Here is an 18,197-nt window from a genome sequence, read left to right as displayed (position 1 = left end):
TCGGGGTCGGTGTGTGAGCACCGGGGCTTATCTGGGACCCTTGGCAACTCCTGCCCAGGCTTTCTGCTCCCGCAGCCGGCAAGTCCGGAGGGGCAATAGTGCCAGCCGCGGAAACCGGAGGGCGAGCGCTCCCGGAAGGGTCCCGGGGAGGGGTTGGAGGCCTGAGGAGTTAAATGCGCGACCCCCTGGGGACTGGAGGGCTAGGGGAGCGTCGGCCAATGGCTGCGGTGGGCGGGGAGGAGACCGGCTGGGGACCTGCGTGGGCCGCGTCCCTTCCCCACCCTCGCCCTCTATGCCCCGCGGCCCCGCCCGCCCGCCGCCCTTTTAAACCCCCGCTCGACCCTCCCGGCCCGCCCGAAGCCTACTGGTGCGGAGCCCGCGCCGCCCTCAGGGTCCTGGAGGCGCCCGCCCGGCGGCGGCGCTCTCGAAGGTGGGTGCCGGGCTGGGGCGCCGCGGTGGCCCGGGGCCGTCGTCCGCCGGGGCGGTTGGGGAGCGCAGGAAGCAGGCGCTAGCGCAGTTCATCCTGCCTGGCCGTTTTGCCCTCTTGGGGCTTTCACTCCTTAAAGTGGCTTGCAACCCGCAAGTGGCGTATCTTTGCGGTCAGGGGAGGCTCAGGAGGAGAATGGCAGATGCCTTCGTCGTGGCTGACCTCTCCTCCTGACCCCGTGTTCTTTAATTTCTGAGTCACGACCCTGCTGGGTTTCCTTATTGGGCTCATTGATCTTGCCCTCGAGACCCGCCGGCCCTGAAGGGGCTCCATTCCTCGGCCTTGGTGAACTTGTGTCCCTTAAAACGCCATCCTTTCGGGGTAGGGGCGGTGGCCGCCGAGGCTTCTCTCCCACCTGGCCTGAGGCTCGTCCTCGTCTGCCCCCGAGAGGCGACCCCAGTCTCCCTAAAGCCCCAGGTGGGGTGACCAGAGTTCCCGGAGGGACTTGGGGAATGTGGCGGGACTCGGCCCACGTGGCAAGCCCGGCGCGGGCTGCGGAGCTCTGAGCGGAGCCGAAGGTGGCGCCCTCCTCGTCGCGGCAGCCGGGCCCCTGGGTCCGCGGGGTCAGACCCGGGGCTCGAGGAGGGGCGGCCTTCCGGACCTGCCACCGGGCTCGGGGAGCGCGTCTCTTTCTGCGCGAACTGGCCGGGGGCCCTTGGCCCTTCCTTCGCTTCTGGGTACCCGGGAGCGCCTGGAGCCGCCGCCTGCCCCAAAGCCCAAGTAAGGCCTTGCGCTCGGCTCCCGGCCGCTGGAGTGGGAGGGCCCGGGGGCTCCGACTGACCCTGTAAAAGTTTTGTTGGACAGAGAAGAGGGCGGAAGAGGGAACTTGAAACGGATTTTTGCAGGAGCCGGGTTTGGGGCCGGATGTAGAGAATGGGTTGTTGGAAACCAACTGTGCTTGGTCAAGGCGTGCTTGCAGAGGGAAGGCAAAAGCGACACTTAACCGGGAACTTGGAGTCGAGCAAGATCCCGGGAGGTTTTCGTTCGGGGTTTTGCGTGTTTGCTTGCATTGCAGTTTTGTTATTGTTTTGTTTTGTTTCGCCTTGTTTGTGGGGTAGGGCTGGCGGGATCGAATTGGGAGCTTTCTGCGATTCCCTCGGACCCGGGGCTAGCTTGGATGGTGGAGGGTAGGCAGGTGGGAGCAGGGCCGCAGCGCCCCGCGCCCCTCAGCTGCGCTTGCTTTCTCCCCGCAGACGCGCCGCGCGCTGTTGCCGGGAATGTCTCTGCGGCCGTCAGGTGAGGCCGGACCCCAGGACAAGATGGGCTACGCGCCTGAGAGGCTCCAGCGCAGCCCCCAACACCTGGACGCATACTACATGCCTTTCCCGCCCTATGGCCACTATGGGAACATGCTAAGCGCTGCGGAGGGAGATTTCCAACCTTTCCCGCAGCTGGAGGCCGCCGTGTCTGCATCCCACGCTTTGCCCGCCTTCTCCTTCCGGGCCGCGCCTCCCTTGCTGAGCTCCAACGTGGCCCTGCAGAGGGAGCCGCTCTACGATCTGCCCTGGTACAGCAAGCTGCCGCCGTGGTACCCAGTTCCCCACCTTCCCAGAGAGGTGCCACGCTTCAACAGCAACCACGAGTATACAGGCGCCACCAGTGCAGACTTGGGCCACATTGGTGGCCGAAGCGACAGTGGCCAGTGCTGTGGACCTGAGATTTTAATTCCGCCGTCGGCTGTGAATGCTTCCCTGCTACCTGAGGGGCTGAAGACGCCCCAGTTATTACCTTGTTCCCCCAGCAAGCGGTCTGAGGAGGGCTCCAAACTCCCGAACCAACCAGGGAAGTCGTCTCGCCGTTACCACTTCACCCAGGAAGACCTGCACTTAGTTCTGTTCGGGGTCATTCCCAGCGTGGAGCACTCAGCCCCTCTACACCATGCAATTTCCGGCTTCCTGGTCCCCACAGACAGCTCTGGTAAAGGTGGTCACATGGGGCGGGAGTCAGGTTGAATGGGAATAGAGGTGGGAGCAGGAGTGGGGAAGGAGGACATCAAGGTGGATCCGAGACCGTCCAAGTCCAGTGGGGAAGTGTTATCTACTTCCCATCAGAATATGGAGCCTGGGGAGGCCAGGCTCACTTCTGAGGCTCTACTTACCTAAATGCATGATTCCTAAGGTTGGTTTTAGTGGGAGCTGAGGGTCAAGAGAGACATGGTTCACACAGGGGACTTGTCAGCTGGGATCAGATTCTGCCAGGACGTACCAGGTATCTCCTTGAGAGCCTCATGCAATTCCTACTCAGAGTCCCAGCCTCGTCATCTGTCTTGACCTTAGTCAATCAAAGTCGGCATTATCTCGGATTCTCAAGTTCTTTAAATTTGCAAAATGGGGTTAATTACAAAACCTTGCAAGGGTTGTTCTGAGTCTCAAATGAGAAATTTTATATGTAAAAGGAGCAGGAAAAAATATAAAGGATAAACCTCAAACTCAGGATAATGGTTACCTCCAAGAAGTGGGGAGGGAAAAACCTTGTGAAAAATAAAATTTTAACCCTTTCTTCTAGGATCCGATTCTCTCTGTCGAACTCTGGATAAAGACTCCCTTCAACTACCAGAAGGTAGGCAGGGCTTCTTGCCTGGATTTCTGTCCTTGAACGAATACAGTCAGTTTCCTCACTGGCTTTCCCGCCTTGGCTTTGCCCTAGGTCTGTGCCTCAAGCAGACGACATTCGGTGAGGTACGACATTTTGGTGTGTTCTGCAGTAGCCTCATCGCCAAAGGAGTCAGGTTTGGGCCCTTTCAAGGTAAAGTGGTCAACGCCAGTGAAGTCAAGACCTATGGAGACAATTCTCTGATGTGGGAGGTAAATGAATATGTTTCTGGTGGGTCGACAAAGTGGGAAATGATGCTGATGGGGAACAATGTTGGCTTCTGGGCCTCCGGGGGAATCCCAGCCTGGGAGAGGGCACACTCTGCTGTCACTGCTGCCCGTTTTGCAATATAAAGAGAAGGAAAAGCAGATGCTCCTTCCCCCAAGAAAGCACTTCTGCGTTCATTCTTTGTGTTTCGTGCTGCCTTAAATCGTTTTCATCTGTGAAGGGTAGCGATGAACTACACATTTAAAGAACTAATATTTGTCTACATTTATAGGCAACGCCAGATGCTTCAGAGGTTATACGCTGGTGCTGAGAATATGCCAAAGAGAGGAAAAACACATTTTAAAATTTGTGCTATCATTTGCCTGTGAAATTAGCTATGGATTTTGAAAAACTGATACTCTTGATTCTGTTTGGGGCATGCTGGTAGGACTCCAGTTTGTCAGAATATATCAGATCCCTCCCCTTGACCCTGAATTTCTACTTCTAGGAGTATAGTTTAGGAAGGTAATCTGAAATTCAGACTGTGTGGAAGATGTTAACCACAGAGTTGCTTATATATAATAACAAAACATGGGAGACAGTGGGATTGCACACAGCAGAGAAAGAATTAAGTTTCGCTCCACTAATATGCATGACAACTAGATGGGGATAAAGCACAGAACTAATTGGTTGTCTTTACGTTGTGCATTGAACGCAACCTCCTGGGGCACCTGGGTAGCTCAGTCGTTGGGCGTCTGCCTTCGGCTTGGGTCGTGATCCCAAGGGTCCTGGGATGGAGCCCCGCGTTGGGCTCCCTGCTCCGCGGGGAGCCTGCTTCTCCCTCTCCCACACCCCCTGCTTGTGTTCCCTCTCTCGCTGTGTCTCTCTCTGTCAAATAAATAAATAAAATCTTTCAAAAATAAAAAAAATAAATGCAACCTTCTGTTCCCCTTTTCTCTGCTTATGGAATTAACATACTATAGAGATTTGGAAATTAAGCAAGGGATGAAAGTAAGAATCTTTAAAAAACGTCACAGCACCTATAGAGATATGCTTGATAAATCTATTTGGGCTTTAATAATATTAATAAATAATAATAAATGTATTTAGTGGATTCAAGCATGAGATTTGGACTATAAATTTTTAATAAGTGATTTTACTTTACAGGTTAGGCCAAAAAAAAAGTGCATTTTAAACTTCATGTTTTATTTTATTTTTAGATCTTTGAAGATGGTCATTTGAGTCACTTTATAGATGGAAAAGGAGGTTCAGGCAACTGGATGTCCTATGTCAACTGTGCCCGTTTCCCCAAGGAGCAGAACCTAGTCGCAGTGCAGTGTCAAGGGCAGATCTTTTATGAAAGCTGCAAGGAGATCTGCCAGAACCAAGAGCTCCTGGTGTGGTACGGAGACTGCTATGAAAAGTTTTTGGACATTCCTGTGAGCCTTCAGGTTACGGAGCAGGGGAAGCAGGCGCCTGGGCCCTCTGAAGGTGAGTGCACACCTTTGCCTTTCCCAGTGAGGCTCTTCAGTGGAAGGACTTGGCTCTTTTCTGAACATGAACCCCCCCCTCCTGCGGCATCACCGCTGACCTCTGGAGCTCCTCCCCCCCAGAGGCTAATGCCCAGGAGACTAAACTGAGCGTGTCTCTAACCAGGGGGCACTACCCAGCTGGAGGAAAATGCCCTTACCTTTCCAAAGCTGCTGAAGCTACTTCTGTTCACAAGAAAACCTTTTTTTTTCCCCTTCACCTCCTTCCAGAGAAAAAATACAAGCAAAATAAATGGATGCAACCCCTTGCCTAGGTGAGCCAATTTCTGATTCATCTCTGCTCAGACTAATACAGTGATGACTCCATCAAAGCTCTAGAGCAGGGCTTTTCAAATGGGGGTTGCAATATCTTAATGTGGTGGAAAATCAATTTAGTGGTTTAGACCATCTTTAAAGAAAAAAAGGAATTAGAATACAGTAGAATAGAAAATGTCGATGTGAATCTCAAGTAAAAGTAAGCATTGTTTTCCTGAAGTTGTTGTTTCAGATGGAGATGTGTGTGTGTACGGTAGCTAAGTCTCAAATATAAAATGTCTTTCTTACTGTGGATCTTAGTGACCTTTGAGAAGCATTGAGCTAGACTCTCACTCTCAAATTTTAATGTGGATGTGAATATCTGGGGATCTTGGAAAGATGCAGATTCTCATTCAGAGCTGGCATCTGAGATTTCTGCATTTCTATCAAGCTTCCAGGGGAAGCTGATGCTGCTGGCCCCTGGACCACATGCGAGCAGCAAGAAGCTAGAGGACCAGCAACCCATTCCCTGGGAGTGAGCCTCTGGAATTTGCATTTTTAAAATGCTCTCTGACTGATCTTTACATACACAAAAGCTTGGGAATCCCTGATCTAGTAGGTGGTGTGAGATAAATGCAAATTACTATAATGTGTGTAATAGGATGGAAGACCACCTTATTATGTTATAATAAATGTAATAAGTGGGCGCCTGGGTGGCTCAGTTGGTTAAGCGACTGCCTTCGGCTCAGGTCATGATCCTGGAGTCCCGGGATCGAGTCCCGCATCGGGCTTCCTGCTCGGCGGGGAGTCTGCTTCTCCCTCTCCCGCTCCCCCCTCTTGTGCTCTTTCTCTCTCTCACTCTCTCTCTCAAATAAATAAATAAAATCTTAAAAAAAAAAAATAAATGTAATAAGTAACAGGTTAAAAAAGAAAAGTGAATTGCTTTCATCACACACTATGGTGATTGTCTGCATGCATATCTCCCTTGCAAACTGAGAACCTTCAGGGCAGGAAATAATCCTAAACACCTTAATATCACCTTCTGGATCCCAATGTATATTGAATGAAAGCAGATGATGTTAGGACCAACATGGGAGAAGCTGCTTAGGGGTGACATGTGTTGGGCTGGGAGACGGAAGGCATTCCAGGTTTGGCTAATGGTGAAGCCAAAGGAAAAAGGACATGCTCACCGGGATTAGACAGTGAATGATGAACAGCCTCTTGTTCCAAGAGTCCAAATAATGAGGTCCTGTCAGAATTGTTTTGGTAAACTATCTTCCTGCTACCCCAACATGTGAATGGCGTGGGGGTAAGTCGGGGGTAGCGGTGAGATTGTGAGACTCCCTAAAGTCCGTGGACCTCACGGTTGTCTCTTACTTAGCACCAAACCAAGTAAGTCTTTTTGGGCACTTCCAAAGTGTACTGATTGTTTTTGAAACAAAAGTGAAAAATAGATTTGAGAAAAACACATGCTAGATAACTCACAAAAAATATAAACATCTTTTTGAAAAAGTACTTAACATTATGTTTTGAGCTATTACAATGATCATAACTTTTGATTTCTCAGTAATACTCTTCTGGAAATTTGTCTTCAGAAAATAGTCCAGAAGGGAAAGCTTTTGTCCTCAAGGATTTTTACTACAGCACCATCCATATTAGTGAAAAATCACAAACAACCAAAATGCTCAACAGTAGAATAATTTTTTTTTTTAAGATTATTTATTTATTTATTTGACAGAGAGACAGCGAGAGTGGGAACACAAGCAGGGGGAGTTGGGAGAGGGAGAAGCAGGCTCCCCGCTGAGCAGGAAGCCCGATGCGGGGGGATGCGGGATGCGGGATGTGGGACTCCATCCCAGGACCCTGGGATCATGACTTGAGAGCCGAAGGCAGACGCTTAACGACTGAGCCACCCAGGCGCCCCTCAATAGTAGAATAATTCTTACGTAAATGATGATATATTAACATATAGAATAATATGCAGAAATCCCCATTTGGTAACAAGGAACAGGGGTGAGGGCTTATGATAGTGAATGGGGTTGAATACATATTTGAGACAATGTGTGGAAGGAAATTGGTAAACAATTCAATTTGATGGAAAGAATTATGGATGAATTCATTTGTTTTCTATTGTGAGTGGTTTTGGATAGGATTAAAAAGGAAAGAAAAATGAAAATTCCTCTGTCCTCTCAAAAGAACTGCTTTCCTCAAAGGCTTTTGGTGAGGATTGGTGTGAACTTCCCCCTTTCAGGTCTTGAGTGGGAGGAAAGAGTCTGGACCCTATGTGGGCGGGTTATTTGAGTATGCAAGCCTGCGGAGTGTGTGTTTTGGGGGATGGAGGTGTGGAATGTGAAGACAACTCTTAATCTATACCAAACTCTGAACTGTGTGTGGTGGGGCAGGAAGCATCATTGTCTATTATATTGGGAAACCCCTTGGCTAAAAAGAGTGGTTGACCGAGGTGGGGTGGGGGGAAGAGAAGAAAGAAGGAAAGGGAACAGGATAAAATTATTAGGTTAAGTTAAATTTCCAAAGACCTGAGCAGAAAATGTAGGCAGCCGAACCCTAATTAGTAAGAGTGTCTGTGTCACTTTTTTGCCTGAGCAGTTCTTCTGCAAACTCACTATTGAACCATCATTCTGAATTTTGGTGTGCTTTAGTGCTTTGATTTGTAAAGATCACTGATCCCTATCTTGTAGACCCTCTCTTCCCACTGCTGGAGCAGGAAGGCCAGGTATTTCTGACCAATGAAAATGCTAGCTCTGAGCTAAAACCATCCCAGCAAGGGAATTCTGAGAGTATTAGCACCTCAATGAAAGTGATAGACATCCCGGGCAATGGATAGTCCTGGGGTTGGCGGTTGCCTTCCTGGTTATTTACTTAATGAATGGTTTATTTCCTTAGCCACCTGTTAAACGTGCCTGGGATGTAGTTGTCAACTAACAAAGCCCCTGATGGATAGCTTCCCTGCAGTCCTGATGCTAAGAAAATTTCCATCTCCAGACTCTTGCATATACTTACTGCTGGCTCTTCTGTCCCTCCCTGGGGCCAGACAATGAGGTCTCAGTGATGCATTCACAGTCAAAGCCACTTGATCCTCTGGAATCCAGAGTGTCCTCAGCATGCTTTTGTAGGTGGCCCTGGTCCTCTGCCCTCCCCCAACAATAGACACCCCTGGACCTGGGGCCTCCCTTGCTAGAGTCGGCTGAACCCTCTCTAACCTCTCTCCCCCTCCCTCCTCCATTGATAAAAACAGATTTACCTTTCTGGGTCTTAAGTCTATTACTCATTGATAGTATCACTCATATTGGTAAGAGCTCAATAAGTGACAGGATTAAATTAATCATCATGATAACCCTGTGAATACAAGGGAAGGCAAGATAATTGTCATCCTTACTCCATACATTTTGGTTCTAACTCTGGAATCTTTTCCAGAAGTTCAGGGAAGTAAACCAAAAGCTAAACAAGTGCCTAAGACTTTGTAAATGGGGTCAAATGGAACAGCCCTTGTGAAGCCTAGGAAGTAAGCTATTGGTGTCCATCATTGTCCTGTGTTCATCATTGACCGAGGTGAACTGCTTTGAACTTAGAGTTTAGGCTGATCTGAAAGGAACACAGTACGTATGTTTGGTATATTAACCTAACCTCCTAACACATGCCAGTCAAGAGTGTGTTCAAGAACTGTAGGGTTGGGGGGGCACCTGGGTGGCTCAGTCAGTTAAGTGGGTTAAATGTCTGCCTTCTAAGCATCTGCTCAGGTCATGATCTCAGGGTCCTGGGATTGAGCCAGCTTCGTTGGGCTCCCTGCTCAGCAGGGGAATCTGCTTCTCCCTCTCCCTCCATCCCTCCCTCTCCCCCTGCTCATGCTCATGCTCTCTCTTGCTCTCTCCTCTCAAATAAATAAATCTTAAAAAAAAAAAAGAACTGTAGGGTTGAACTGCTCTTAAATAGGGCTGGAGGCAGGGCTTCGACAAATACATTTCAGGGAACAAAGGGGAGGGAGAGCCTACAAATTAAGAGATTGAACAGACATAACAAACCATAGACAACAAGAAGACTGAATCCGAAATTGAACTGATTGGAAAATAATTACACGTATGGGTATACACATGTATTTCTTCCAGGAATCAGAGTTAATTGTTTAGGTATGACAATGGCAATACGGTTACTACTTTTTAAAAAGTATTATCTTTTTTTTTTTTAAAGATTTTATTTATTTATTTGAAAGAGAGAGCACGAGAGGGAAGAGGGTCAGAGGGAGAAGCAGATTCCCTGCTGAGCAGGGAGCCCGATGTGGGACTTGATCCTGGGACTCCAGGATCATGACCTGAGCCGAAGGCAGTCGCTTAACCGACTGAGACACCCAGGCGCCCCTAAAAAATATTATCTTTAAAACATTACAATTTGAGGTATTTATGAACCAAATGATAATTAGTATTGAAATAGTCATGGAGGCAAATGATAGAAATGAAAACAAAATTAGCTATGAGTTGGTCATTGTGAAAGCTTGGTGTTGAGCACATGAGGGTTTATCGTGCCATTATTTTGACTTTAGTATATGTTTAAAATTTCTGTAATGCAAAGTTTTTAAAAATCCTCTTGGAGGAAGTAAGAATGAGGGATGGGAGCTGATAAAGCCATTGGCCCTTATTCCCCTGTGTTTGACAGAGTCTGCAGAGGGCTACAGATGTGAAAGATGTGGAAAAGTATTTACCTACAAATATTACAGAGATAAGCATCTCAAGTACACCCCATGTGTGGACAAGGGTGACAGGAAATTTCCCTGCAATCTCTGCAAACGATCCTTTGAGAAGCGGGACCGGCTCCGGATCCATGTCCTTCACGTTCATGAGAAGCACCGGCCTCACAAGGTAAGAAGGAGGGCGGTGAATCATGGACGGCCCATGACTCCTGCGGCTTTCTGCTCCTTCCTCCAACCCCTGAGTACACACTCCTGGGTATGAGTTGCTGGGACAGAGTGCTTGATGAGACAGGGTCTGTGAAAGAGGGGATAGTGCCGTGGAAGGGCAGACATGAGCCAGCCCAGTGACAGAGTGCTAGCTTCTACCTGGACACATGGGTTGTGAGAGAGGTCTCACGGAGGAGGTGGCCTTGAGCTGAGTCCAGAAGGACAATAGGGTGTCTGATTTTTATCCAAGGCAAGGTTAGTTGGGGACGGGGAGAGGGTTGAGACGTTCCAGGCGGGAAGGAGGCTGGCATGTGCTTTGTGGTAACTGCACCTTGTTCCATAATCTATGTGGGCATATTGACAATTGTAGACAAAGATGAACATGGGCATGGCCCAGGGAATGGAAGGCCTGTGTGGCACGCCAAGGATTTTGTCAGGAAGGAAAGCAACAATGGCAATAGGGAGCCGTTTTCTGCCATTCCAGATAGCTGGTCGCTCTGCCAGGCTTGGTGCAGAACAGTACAAGCGACCATTGGGCTTATCTAGAAGAAAGGATGGGACTTGGGTGCAGACATATGTGGGTTTGACTCGCGGCCCTGTCAGGACTAGGTGATGAGGCTACCACCTGAGTAACTCCAGAGTCCCAGTCTTGTTCTTTTGAAAACGGAGAGTAATTTTCATAAAATTGCCCTTACCCACCACCTCCTGTTCATAGCTTAGCTTCTAGAAGAATCCCAATCAATCACTGTATTATTTACTCCCGTAAAGTGTATTTTTACAATAATCTTAAGAACTCCTTTTTGCTCATCAAAAGACATTTAATACAATTAGTTTTCAACAATCCCTTGGTGGTCCAGATCTACAAAGATATCCATGCCAGCCCGGACCCCTCCAAATCCCACTTCCAACAGAAAAGCACATACTTACCAGAATTCTAAGCACATTTGAAGTATTAAGACGGTGAAATTATTTCTAACCCCTTGACAGGGAAAAAGGAAAAAGTTACACTCCAGTATTCTGACAGAAAGTTAGATAACGCATGTTCATCAACATGGAACTGGTTGTATAAATTATGTTTTGCTTAATAAGCCAAAACAAGTTGCAGAATTTGTATATAATGATGCCATTTGAAATGACTTATTAGGTATGATATGCATGATGTTCACACACAAATGGAAAAACAGAAAGTAACGCATCAAACTGCTAGCTGTCATTTTGGGAGTATGATTAAGAACAAAGCCAAGGGGCGCCTGGGTGGCTCAGTCGTTTAGCGTCTGCCTTCAGCTCAGGTCGTGATCCCAGGGTCCTGGGATCGAGCCCCACATCGGGCTCCCTGCTCGGCGGGGAGCCTGCTTCTCCCTCTCCCACTCCCCCTGCTTGTGTTCCCTCTCTCGCTGTGTCTCTCTCTGTCAAATAAATAAATAAAATCTTTAAAAAAAAAAAAGATACAAATGTAGTGATCTGAAGGGGGACCTGCACTCCCTTTAAATCTTTAAAGATTTTATTTATTTATTTGACAGAGAGGGATACAGTGAGAGAGGGAACACAAGCAGGGGGAGTGGGAGAGGGAGAAGCAGGCTCCCCGCCGAGCAGGGAGCCCGATGTGGGGCTCGATCCCAGGACCCTGGGATCACGACCTGAGCTGAAGGCAGACGCTTAACCACTGAGCCACCCAGGTGCCCAATAAATAAAATCTTTAAAAAAAAACACAAAAAACAAAGCCAAGAGCGATTTTCATAGTTTCACTTGGTAAACATTTAGTTTTTTATTTCTAATTTTTATTTTTTAACATGAGAAAAGAATGTACGCTTGGTAAATATAATTTGGAGAAAACAAAACAAGCCACCTGATATGCCATGACCCATGTTAAGACATTTAAAGGTGTAATTTTTTTCTTTTTGTGTATGTGAACATGCAGGTATTTTTAATATACTTGGGGTTATTATGAGGCTACTTTTTTTTTAAGATTTTATTTTATTTATTTGAGAGAGAGAGCACAAGAGGGGGTAGGGTCAGAGGGAGAAGCAGACTCCCCGCTGAGCAAGTAGCCCAATGCAGGACTCCATCCCGGAACTCCGGGATCATGACCTGAGCCGAAGGCAGTTGCCCAACCAACTGAGCCAACCAGGTGCCCCGAGGCTACTTTTCTGACTTAACACTACATCACAAATAATTTATAAACATAGTAATGACTGCATCAGTGTATGAGATGGATGTGCCTTTGTTTATTTAAACAATCTCCTGCTGTGTGAATTTTCCCCCAGTATGTCTACAGTGAACAATATTATATAGAAATCGTTATCTCTGTTATCCATGTTTGATCCCATGTTTGATGGGATAGATTCCTAGAAGTAGAAAAACTGGATCAAAGGGTATGTACAATTTGAAGGCTTGAATTAAGGCACTAAACAGCTTTCTGGAGAAGGTGTCGATTTATAGCACGGCCCCGGGGGGTTGCAGTGGAGTAGGCAACATGGGGTCTCCTACAATACCACTGTCCTTTCCTGTTGCCATTGTGATAGATGAAAATGGTACCTTGCCTTAATTTGCATCTTAATTAATAATGTGGTTTAAATGTTTAAACTATATTTTATTGGCACTCTGTATTTGTCCTGTGATCTGTCCATGTATGTCCTTGGAAAATACTTCTATTGCTACATGTTTTTGTAATAATATTTTACAAGCCATATTTTATCAATTCTAGGTTTTTATGTTTCTGAAACATGTTTTCTGAAACTGAATGTGCTTAACAAGTGATGGTATGCCATAATTTTAATTGGTAGCATTTTCTTTTTTAGTTAGCACAGCAAGTGATCTTAACCTGATGGGATATACACCACTTAGGATATTTGTCAGATTTGCTGCAGCTAGATCAAAGGGTGTTTGTTAAGAAAAAAGTAGAAGCTACACGACTTATTAAAGGAGGTACCTCCTTTTCAGATGATTTGTCGAGCAAAATTAATGAAGAACACAACACTGTCAGAGGACGTCCCTGTAGTTCATAACAATGAGTCCCAAAAGTTTATCCAGGAATTCAGAATGTCCTTTCTCTCCAACCTCCTGAAATTCCTGACCAATGGAGAAAAGCCTGTTTTTCCAAAAATCACTGTTACTCATATTCCATCAATTGCTCAAAATTATGCCAGACTTCTAACTTTCTTTGTATTTTGTTTTTGACTTCTTTTTGTTTTTGCTAGGATTTCTAATTACAAGTGGAAAATGTAGTTTTTTAATTGTGTAATGATATTTTTTGAGTCCTTTTTTTTCTTTTACGTGGGCTCCACACACAGCATGGAGCTCAGTGCAGGGCTTGAACTCACAACCCCGAGATGAAGACCTGAGCTGAGATCAAGAGTCAGACACTTAACCGACTGAGCTGCCCAGATGCCCCTTCTTTGAGGATATTTTACTTGCATATGTTTTTTTTTTTTTAAAGATTTTATTTATTTGAGAAAGAGAATGAGAGACAGAGAGCATGAGAGGGAGGAGGGTCAGAGGGAGAAGCAGACTCCCCGCTGAGCAGGGAGCCCGATGCGGGACTCAATCCCGGAACTCCAGGATCATGACCTGAGCCGAAGGCAGTCACCCAACCAACTGAGCCACCCAGGTGCCCTACTTGCATATGTTTTTGATAGTTTGGCTAGATACAGAGTTTTAGAAAAGATTTTCAAAAACCTTCAAGGCATCTTTCTGTTTTCTCTTATCATTTGATGGCAATTTGTTTCTTACCGGTTTATAAGTAACTGGTTTTCTTCTTTGTGGAAATTGTTCTTTATCTTTGGAATTCTGAAATTTTAACAGAACATGTCAGGTTGGATGTCTTTTTCTTTTTTTCCTGCTTTGTAATCAGTGAAGTACAAAGTACTCTTTCCATTTGAAGGCACGAGTCCTAAACTGACAGGCATTTTCTTGTTCATTCTTTGGTTATTTCCTGTCTTCTAGATCTTTGTTCTCTCCTGGAACTCCTTTTGGCCAGATATTAGGTTGAATCTACCTCCCTGTGCTTAACTTTTAATTTTTTTTGTCCTCATTCACAGAGAGCCCCCTAATCTTATCTTCCAAATCATATATTTAGGCTTTATATTTGATCTGTTCTTTTGCAGTATTAACTCAAACATCTGACCAGAACCCATACTTCCAGAATCATCAGTGTGGCCCTGGGTTGTCTTTCCACTACCTTAAAGGCCCCTCAGTCTGAGTTCTGTAACCTCTGCCTACAGACATGCACTGGATAAATACAATATTTCACCTTTACTCCCAGAAAAACATAATGGTAAAATGAAGACGTTGATTTTAACTGTGTGGTTTTTTTACACCTTAGTGTTCTACGTGTGGGAAATGTTTCTCTCAGTCTTCCAGCCTGAACAAACATACAAGAGTCCACTCTGGAGACAGACCATATCAGTGTGTGTATTGTACAAAGGTAAATGGAACCTCCTTCCAAGGGATCTGCCTTGAGCCCTGTTTGGATGTTCATGGATAAGAACTTGAAGCATAAAGCCTGGCTTATAAGGAGATCTTGATTAGTCCATTATCAGTCCAGTCCCCATTTCCACCCCTAAAAAATGCTCCAGTTTGCTTAAGATGGTCAGATGGGACCTCCCTATGACCAAATTGGCATTTAAGACATGTGTAATGAAATACACCCCTGGGGGTGCTGGGATGGCTCAGTCGGTACAGCATGAGACTCTCGATCTCAGAGTCGGGCAGTTCAAGCCCCACATTGGATGTAGAGATTACTTAAATAAACAAACAAAATTAAAAAAAAAAACACGCCCCTAGTTTACAGGGAGACCTGATGATTGCAGACATGATTACATAGTATTTAAGAGCACAGATTCTCAACTTTCTAGACCAACGTTGCCAAAGTGGAAACTAATGTACATTATACGGAATATTGAATGATAAAAATGAAGAGACAAATATGTGGTTAGGGATTGCTAGAATAGAACCATAGTTTGACCATGCTTTAGAAATTATACCAAAACACCTCATGTCCTATTTTGATGATAAACATCTATACTGTCCAATGCTTAGTTAGCCATTAGCCATATGTGACTATTTAATTTAATAAGAATGAAATAAAATGGAAAAATTCCATACTTTGGTTGCACAATCCACATTTTAAGTGCTCAATAACCCCATGTGGCTAGTGACCACCAAACTGGATAGCATGGACATAGAACGTTTCCGTCCCTGCAGAAAGTCCTATTGGATAGCACTAGGATAGACTGATCCTATCATCAAGTTACTTAAATTTTTTATAATAAAGCCATAAAAGAAATGTAGGCCATCTAAGCCTCTCACAGCAGCATAAAACATTGACTGTACCAGGCTTAGGGAAACAATACTGCCAAAGAAATTGCATGTCAACAGCATGGAAATTATCAACAGAGAGAAATGCGGCTGAGATAGAAGTAGACCAGGTGCAACCACCACAGACTGAAGGAGATGACCGTGCATTTGTAGGAAAAAGGCAGGCTATCCTGAGGGATAAATTCTGTCCAGCAGGATTTCCAGAGCAAGATCAAAGTAGCCCCACAACACATCCTGTTTCTAGAGTTCTTACTCTGATCCCCACCTTGGACTTCTAGCTCAGCTGGGGTTGAGGGATGCACTGAAGGGGAATTAAATCCACTTAGGACATGAACGAGTTATTCAGCATCCCGGTTTAGACTCCAGTTACTTATGCTGATAAAGACTGACCATGTTCCAAACAAGTATAGCTTGTGCACCTTACTAGGTAGTGACCCAACTCCAGAACCCCCCTCAGTGTGTGGTGCTTCTCTCCCAGCGCCCCAAATCTGAAGCCACCAGTTTCACCTGGTGTTTTCTGTCACTGTCAGTGGACCCCAAAACAGAGTAATTACATCTCTCATGTACTACCTGAAAGTGACAAAGGTCAGAGCATAGTACTGAAATGAATGAGGAGAAAGGTTATAAATCAGGAAAAGAACAGAAGTGGCCAAGAGAAGATGTAAAAACAGCAAAGTACTGGTGTGACAGCCATTCTGGAAAAGTTCAGCAGTTTCACTAAAAACTAAACTCGTTAACTGCCATACAACCCAGCAATTGTCCTCCTGGGCACTTATCTCAGAAATGAAGGCTTAACCTGAACACAAATGCTTGTCGCAGCTTTATTCATGAGAACCCAGACCGGAAACAACCCAGACGTCCTTCAACGGGTAAGTGGTTGAACAGACTGGGGTACATCCTCACCAGGGAGTACTACTCAGCAATTAAAAAGGCATGGACTGTTGTACACACACCAGCCTCCATGGATCTCCAGAGAATTATGCTCAGTGAGAAGAGCCAATCCCAAAAGTAATACTCTTGAAGTGATAAAATGATAGAAATGGAGAACAGATTAGTTAGTGGTGGCCACGGCTTAAGAAAGAAGTGGGAGTGGGGGGGATCAGTATGGCTCTAAAAGGGCAACATGAGGCGTCCTTTGATGAAATTGTTCTGTATCTGAACGGTCAACACCCGCATCCTGGTTATGATACTGTAGTATAGTTGTATAAGAGGTAAGCACTGAGGGAAACTCGGTAAAGGGTACACAGAATCTCTAATAAAGTTTTAAGTTTTTGTTTGTTTTTTAGAGAGCCAGCATGTGTGAGCTGGGAGGAGGGGTGGATTGAAGAGGAAGAGAATCCCAAGCAGGCTCCATGCCCAGTGCAGAGCCTGACATGGGGCTCGACCCCACAATCCTGAGATCGTGACCTGAGCCAAAAATCAAGAGTCGGCTCTTAATCAACTGAGCCACCCAGGTGCCCCTCAGAAAGTTTAAGTTAAAAAAGAAAGAAACCGGAGAGCCTGGCTGACTCAGTCAGTGGAGTAGGCAACTCTTGATCTTGGAGTTGTAAGTTCGAGCCTCGTGTAGGGTGGAAAGATTTACCTAAAAATAAAATCTTAAAAAAGAAAAGAAAAAATCAGTAAGATGCTGACTGATGCAGAGACCTTGGCCAATAGTAGTTACTCCTGTAATGCACGTTCTCTTGGGCTGTGGTCCTAGGTCCACCGGCATTGAAATTGCCTGTTTAAATGGAGGTTCCTGAGCCTCTGTCAGTCAAGCCCTTTTTTATTAAGGCTACTACTGTTGACCAAGCATGCTCTATAGCCTGAAAGCCCAGATTCATCCATGATTCATCCATTGGAGAACTGAGGGTCAGTAATGGTGAAATTAAGCCCTTTGTCTAGACGTTGGCTGCCCAGGTGAAGGAAGTTTACCTTTTCTTCTGCTTTTTGTTCTCTGCAGAGGTTCACTGCCTCCAGCATCCTCCGCACGCATATCAGGCAGCACTCCGGGGAAAAGCCCTTCAAATGCAAGCACTGTGGTAAATCTTTTGCATCCCACGCTGCACATGACAGTCACGTCCGACGTTCACACAAGGAGGATGAGGGCTGCTCTTGCAGCATCTGTGGAAAAACCTTCCCAGATCAAGAAGCATTCTACTCCCACGTGAAGCTTCATGAAGGCTACTAGCCCTCAGAAGTATGGGGACAATGTAAAACCAAAGGCTAGGATTCGGTCTTCGTTTTTCTTGCTTTTGGGTGTGTTGTATGAACAGATGATCGTTATACTGAGATGAGAAATAGAAAAATGGAACTGGCCAATAAACTGAATTTATCAGATTTATTTCGCCAGCTTTCACAGAAATGTGTTTCACAAGAATGGAATTTTGGTGAATTTATCTAGAAATAGTGAGAGCTGGCTATTAATATTGAGCTTCCAGGTCTGGAAACTCAACACAAACCCTGAGAGAGGGACTATATTTTATTTTGGGGACTGGGAGTAGAGTTTGATTTTGTGATGGAAAAGACCTTTTCTCTACTAGTTGCCTTGGGTCCCCAGTTGTAATATGGCTCTGGCCATTACCTGGTCTATTCTTCATAGAATAAAGTCTTTAAAAATCATTCAACCTTGAGCTTCATTAGTATTGTAACTAAGTGTTCAGACATAAATTAATCTCCCATCTTTTTTGGATTCATTTTCAACCCCTAGTTCCCACTCCTTCCCCCATCACATGGCAAATGCCTGTTAATTTGTTTAGCACCATACAGAATTACTCAGAGGACGCAGAAGTTACTTATTCACCACCTCATCATCTGTGAGCTTTGTAACTGGGGAAGAAAAATTATTACCAAATGAAGAAAGGTTTAGAACTGCAATCGACTAAAAAATAAATGTTTTTGTATTGCTCTAGTTTTAAACCCA

At 45.7% G+C, this 18,197-nt stretch overlaps 1 protein-coding gene across 1 annotated transcript; it reads left to right on the top strand.

Annotated features, from left to right (window-relative positions):
- The first annotated feature begins 1,160 nt into the window (after window positions 1-1,160).
- On the top strand, window positions 1,161-17,855 carry PRDM14 (PR/SET domain 14). Its single transcript, XM_006731675.3, has 7 exons — window positions 1,161-2,404; window positions 2,993-3,046; window positions 3,134-3,291; window positions 4,507-4,777; window positions 9,739-9,941; window positions 14,301-14,402; window positions 17,238-17,855. Exons 1-7 carry the CDS (start codon window positions 1,705-1,707, stop codon window positions 17,463-17,465), a joined length of 1,716 nt encoding a protein of 571 aa, XP_006731738.2. The 5' UTR covers window positions 1,161-1,704; the 3' UTR covers window positions 17,466-17,855.
- The last annotated feature ends 342 nt before the right edge of the window (window positions 17,856-18,197 follow it).

This window comes from Leptonychotes weddellii, chromosome 4 (genome assembly GCF_054177405.1).
Source record: "Leptonychotes weddellii isolate Sample4059 chromosome 4, ASM5417740v2, whole genome shotgun sequence".
Classification (NCBI taxonomy): Eukaryota; Metazoa; Chordata; class Mammalia; order Carnivora; family Phocidae; genus Leptonychotes; species Leptonychotes weddellii.
The sequence above is the reverse complement of the archived record's forward strand: the minus strand, read 5'-3'. Positions and strand labels throughout refer to the sequence as shown.

Excerpts from the sequence above, each read along its gene's own strand:
- PRDM14 (XM_006731675.3), top strand. The coding sequence starts at position 1,705 with ATGTCTCTGCGGCCGTCAGGTGAGGCCGGACCCCAGGACAAGATGGGC. Across the intron at positions 4,778-9,738 it reads GGCGCCTGGGCCCTCTGAAG|AGTCTGCAGAGGGCTACAGA; the intron begins GTGAGTGCACAC and ends TGTGTTTGACAG. Across the intron at positions 9,942-14,300 it reads AGAAGCACCGGCCTCACAAG|TGTTCTACGTGTGGGAAATG; the intron begins GTAAGAAGGAGG and ends TTTACACCTTAG.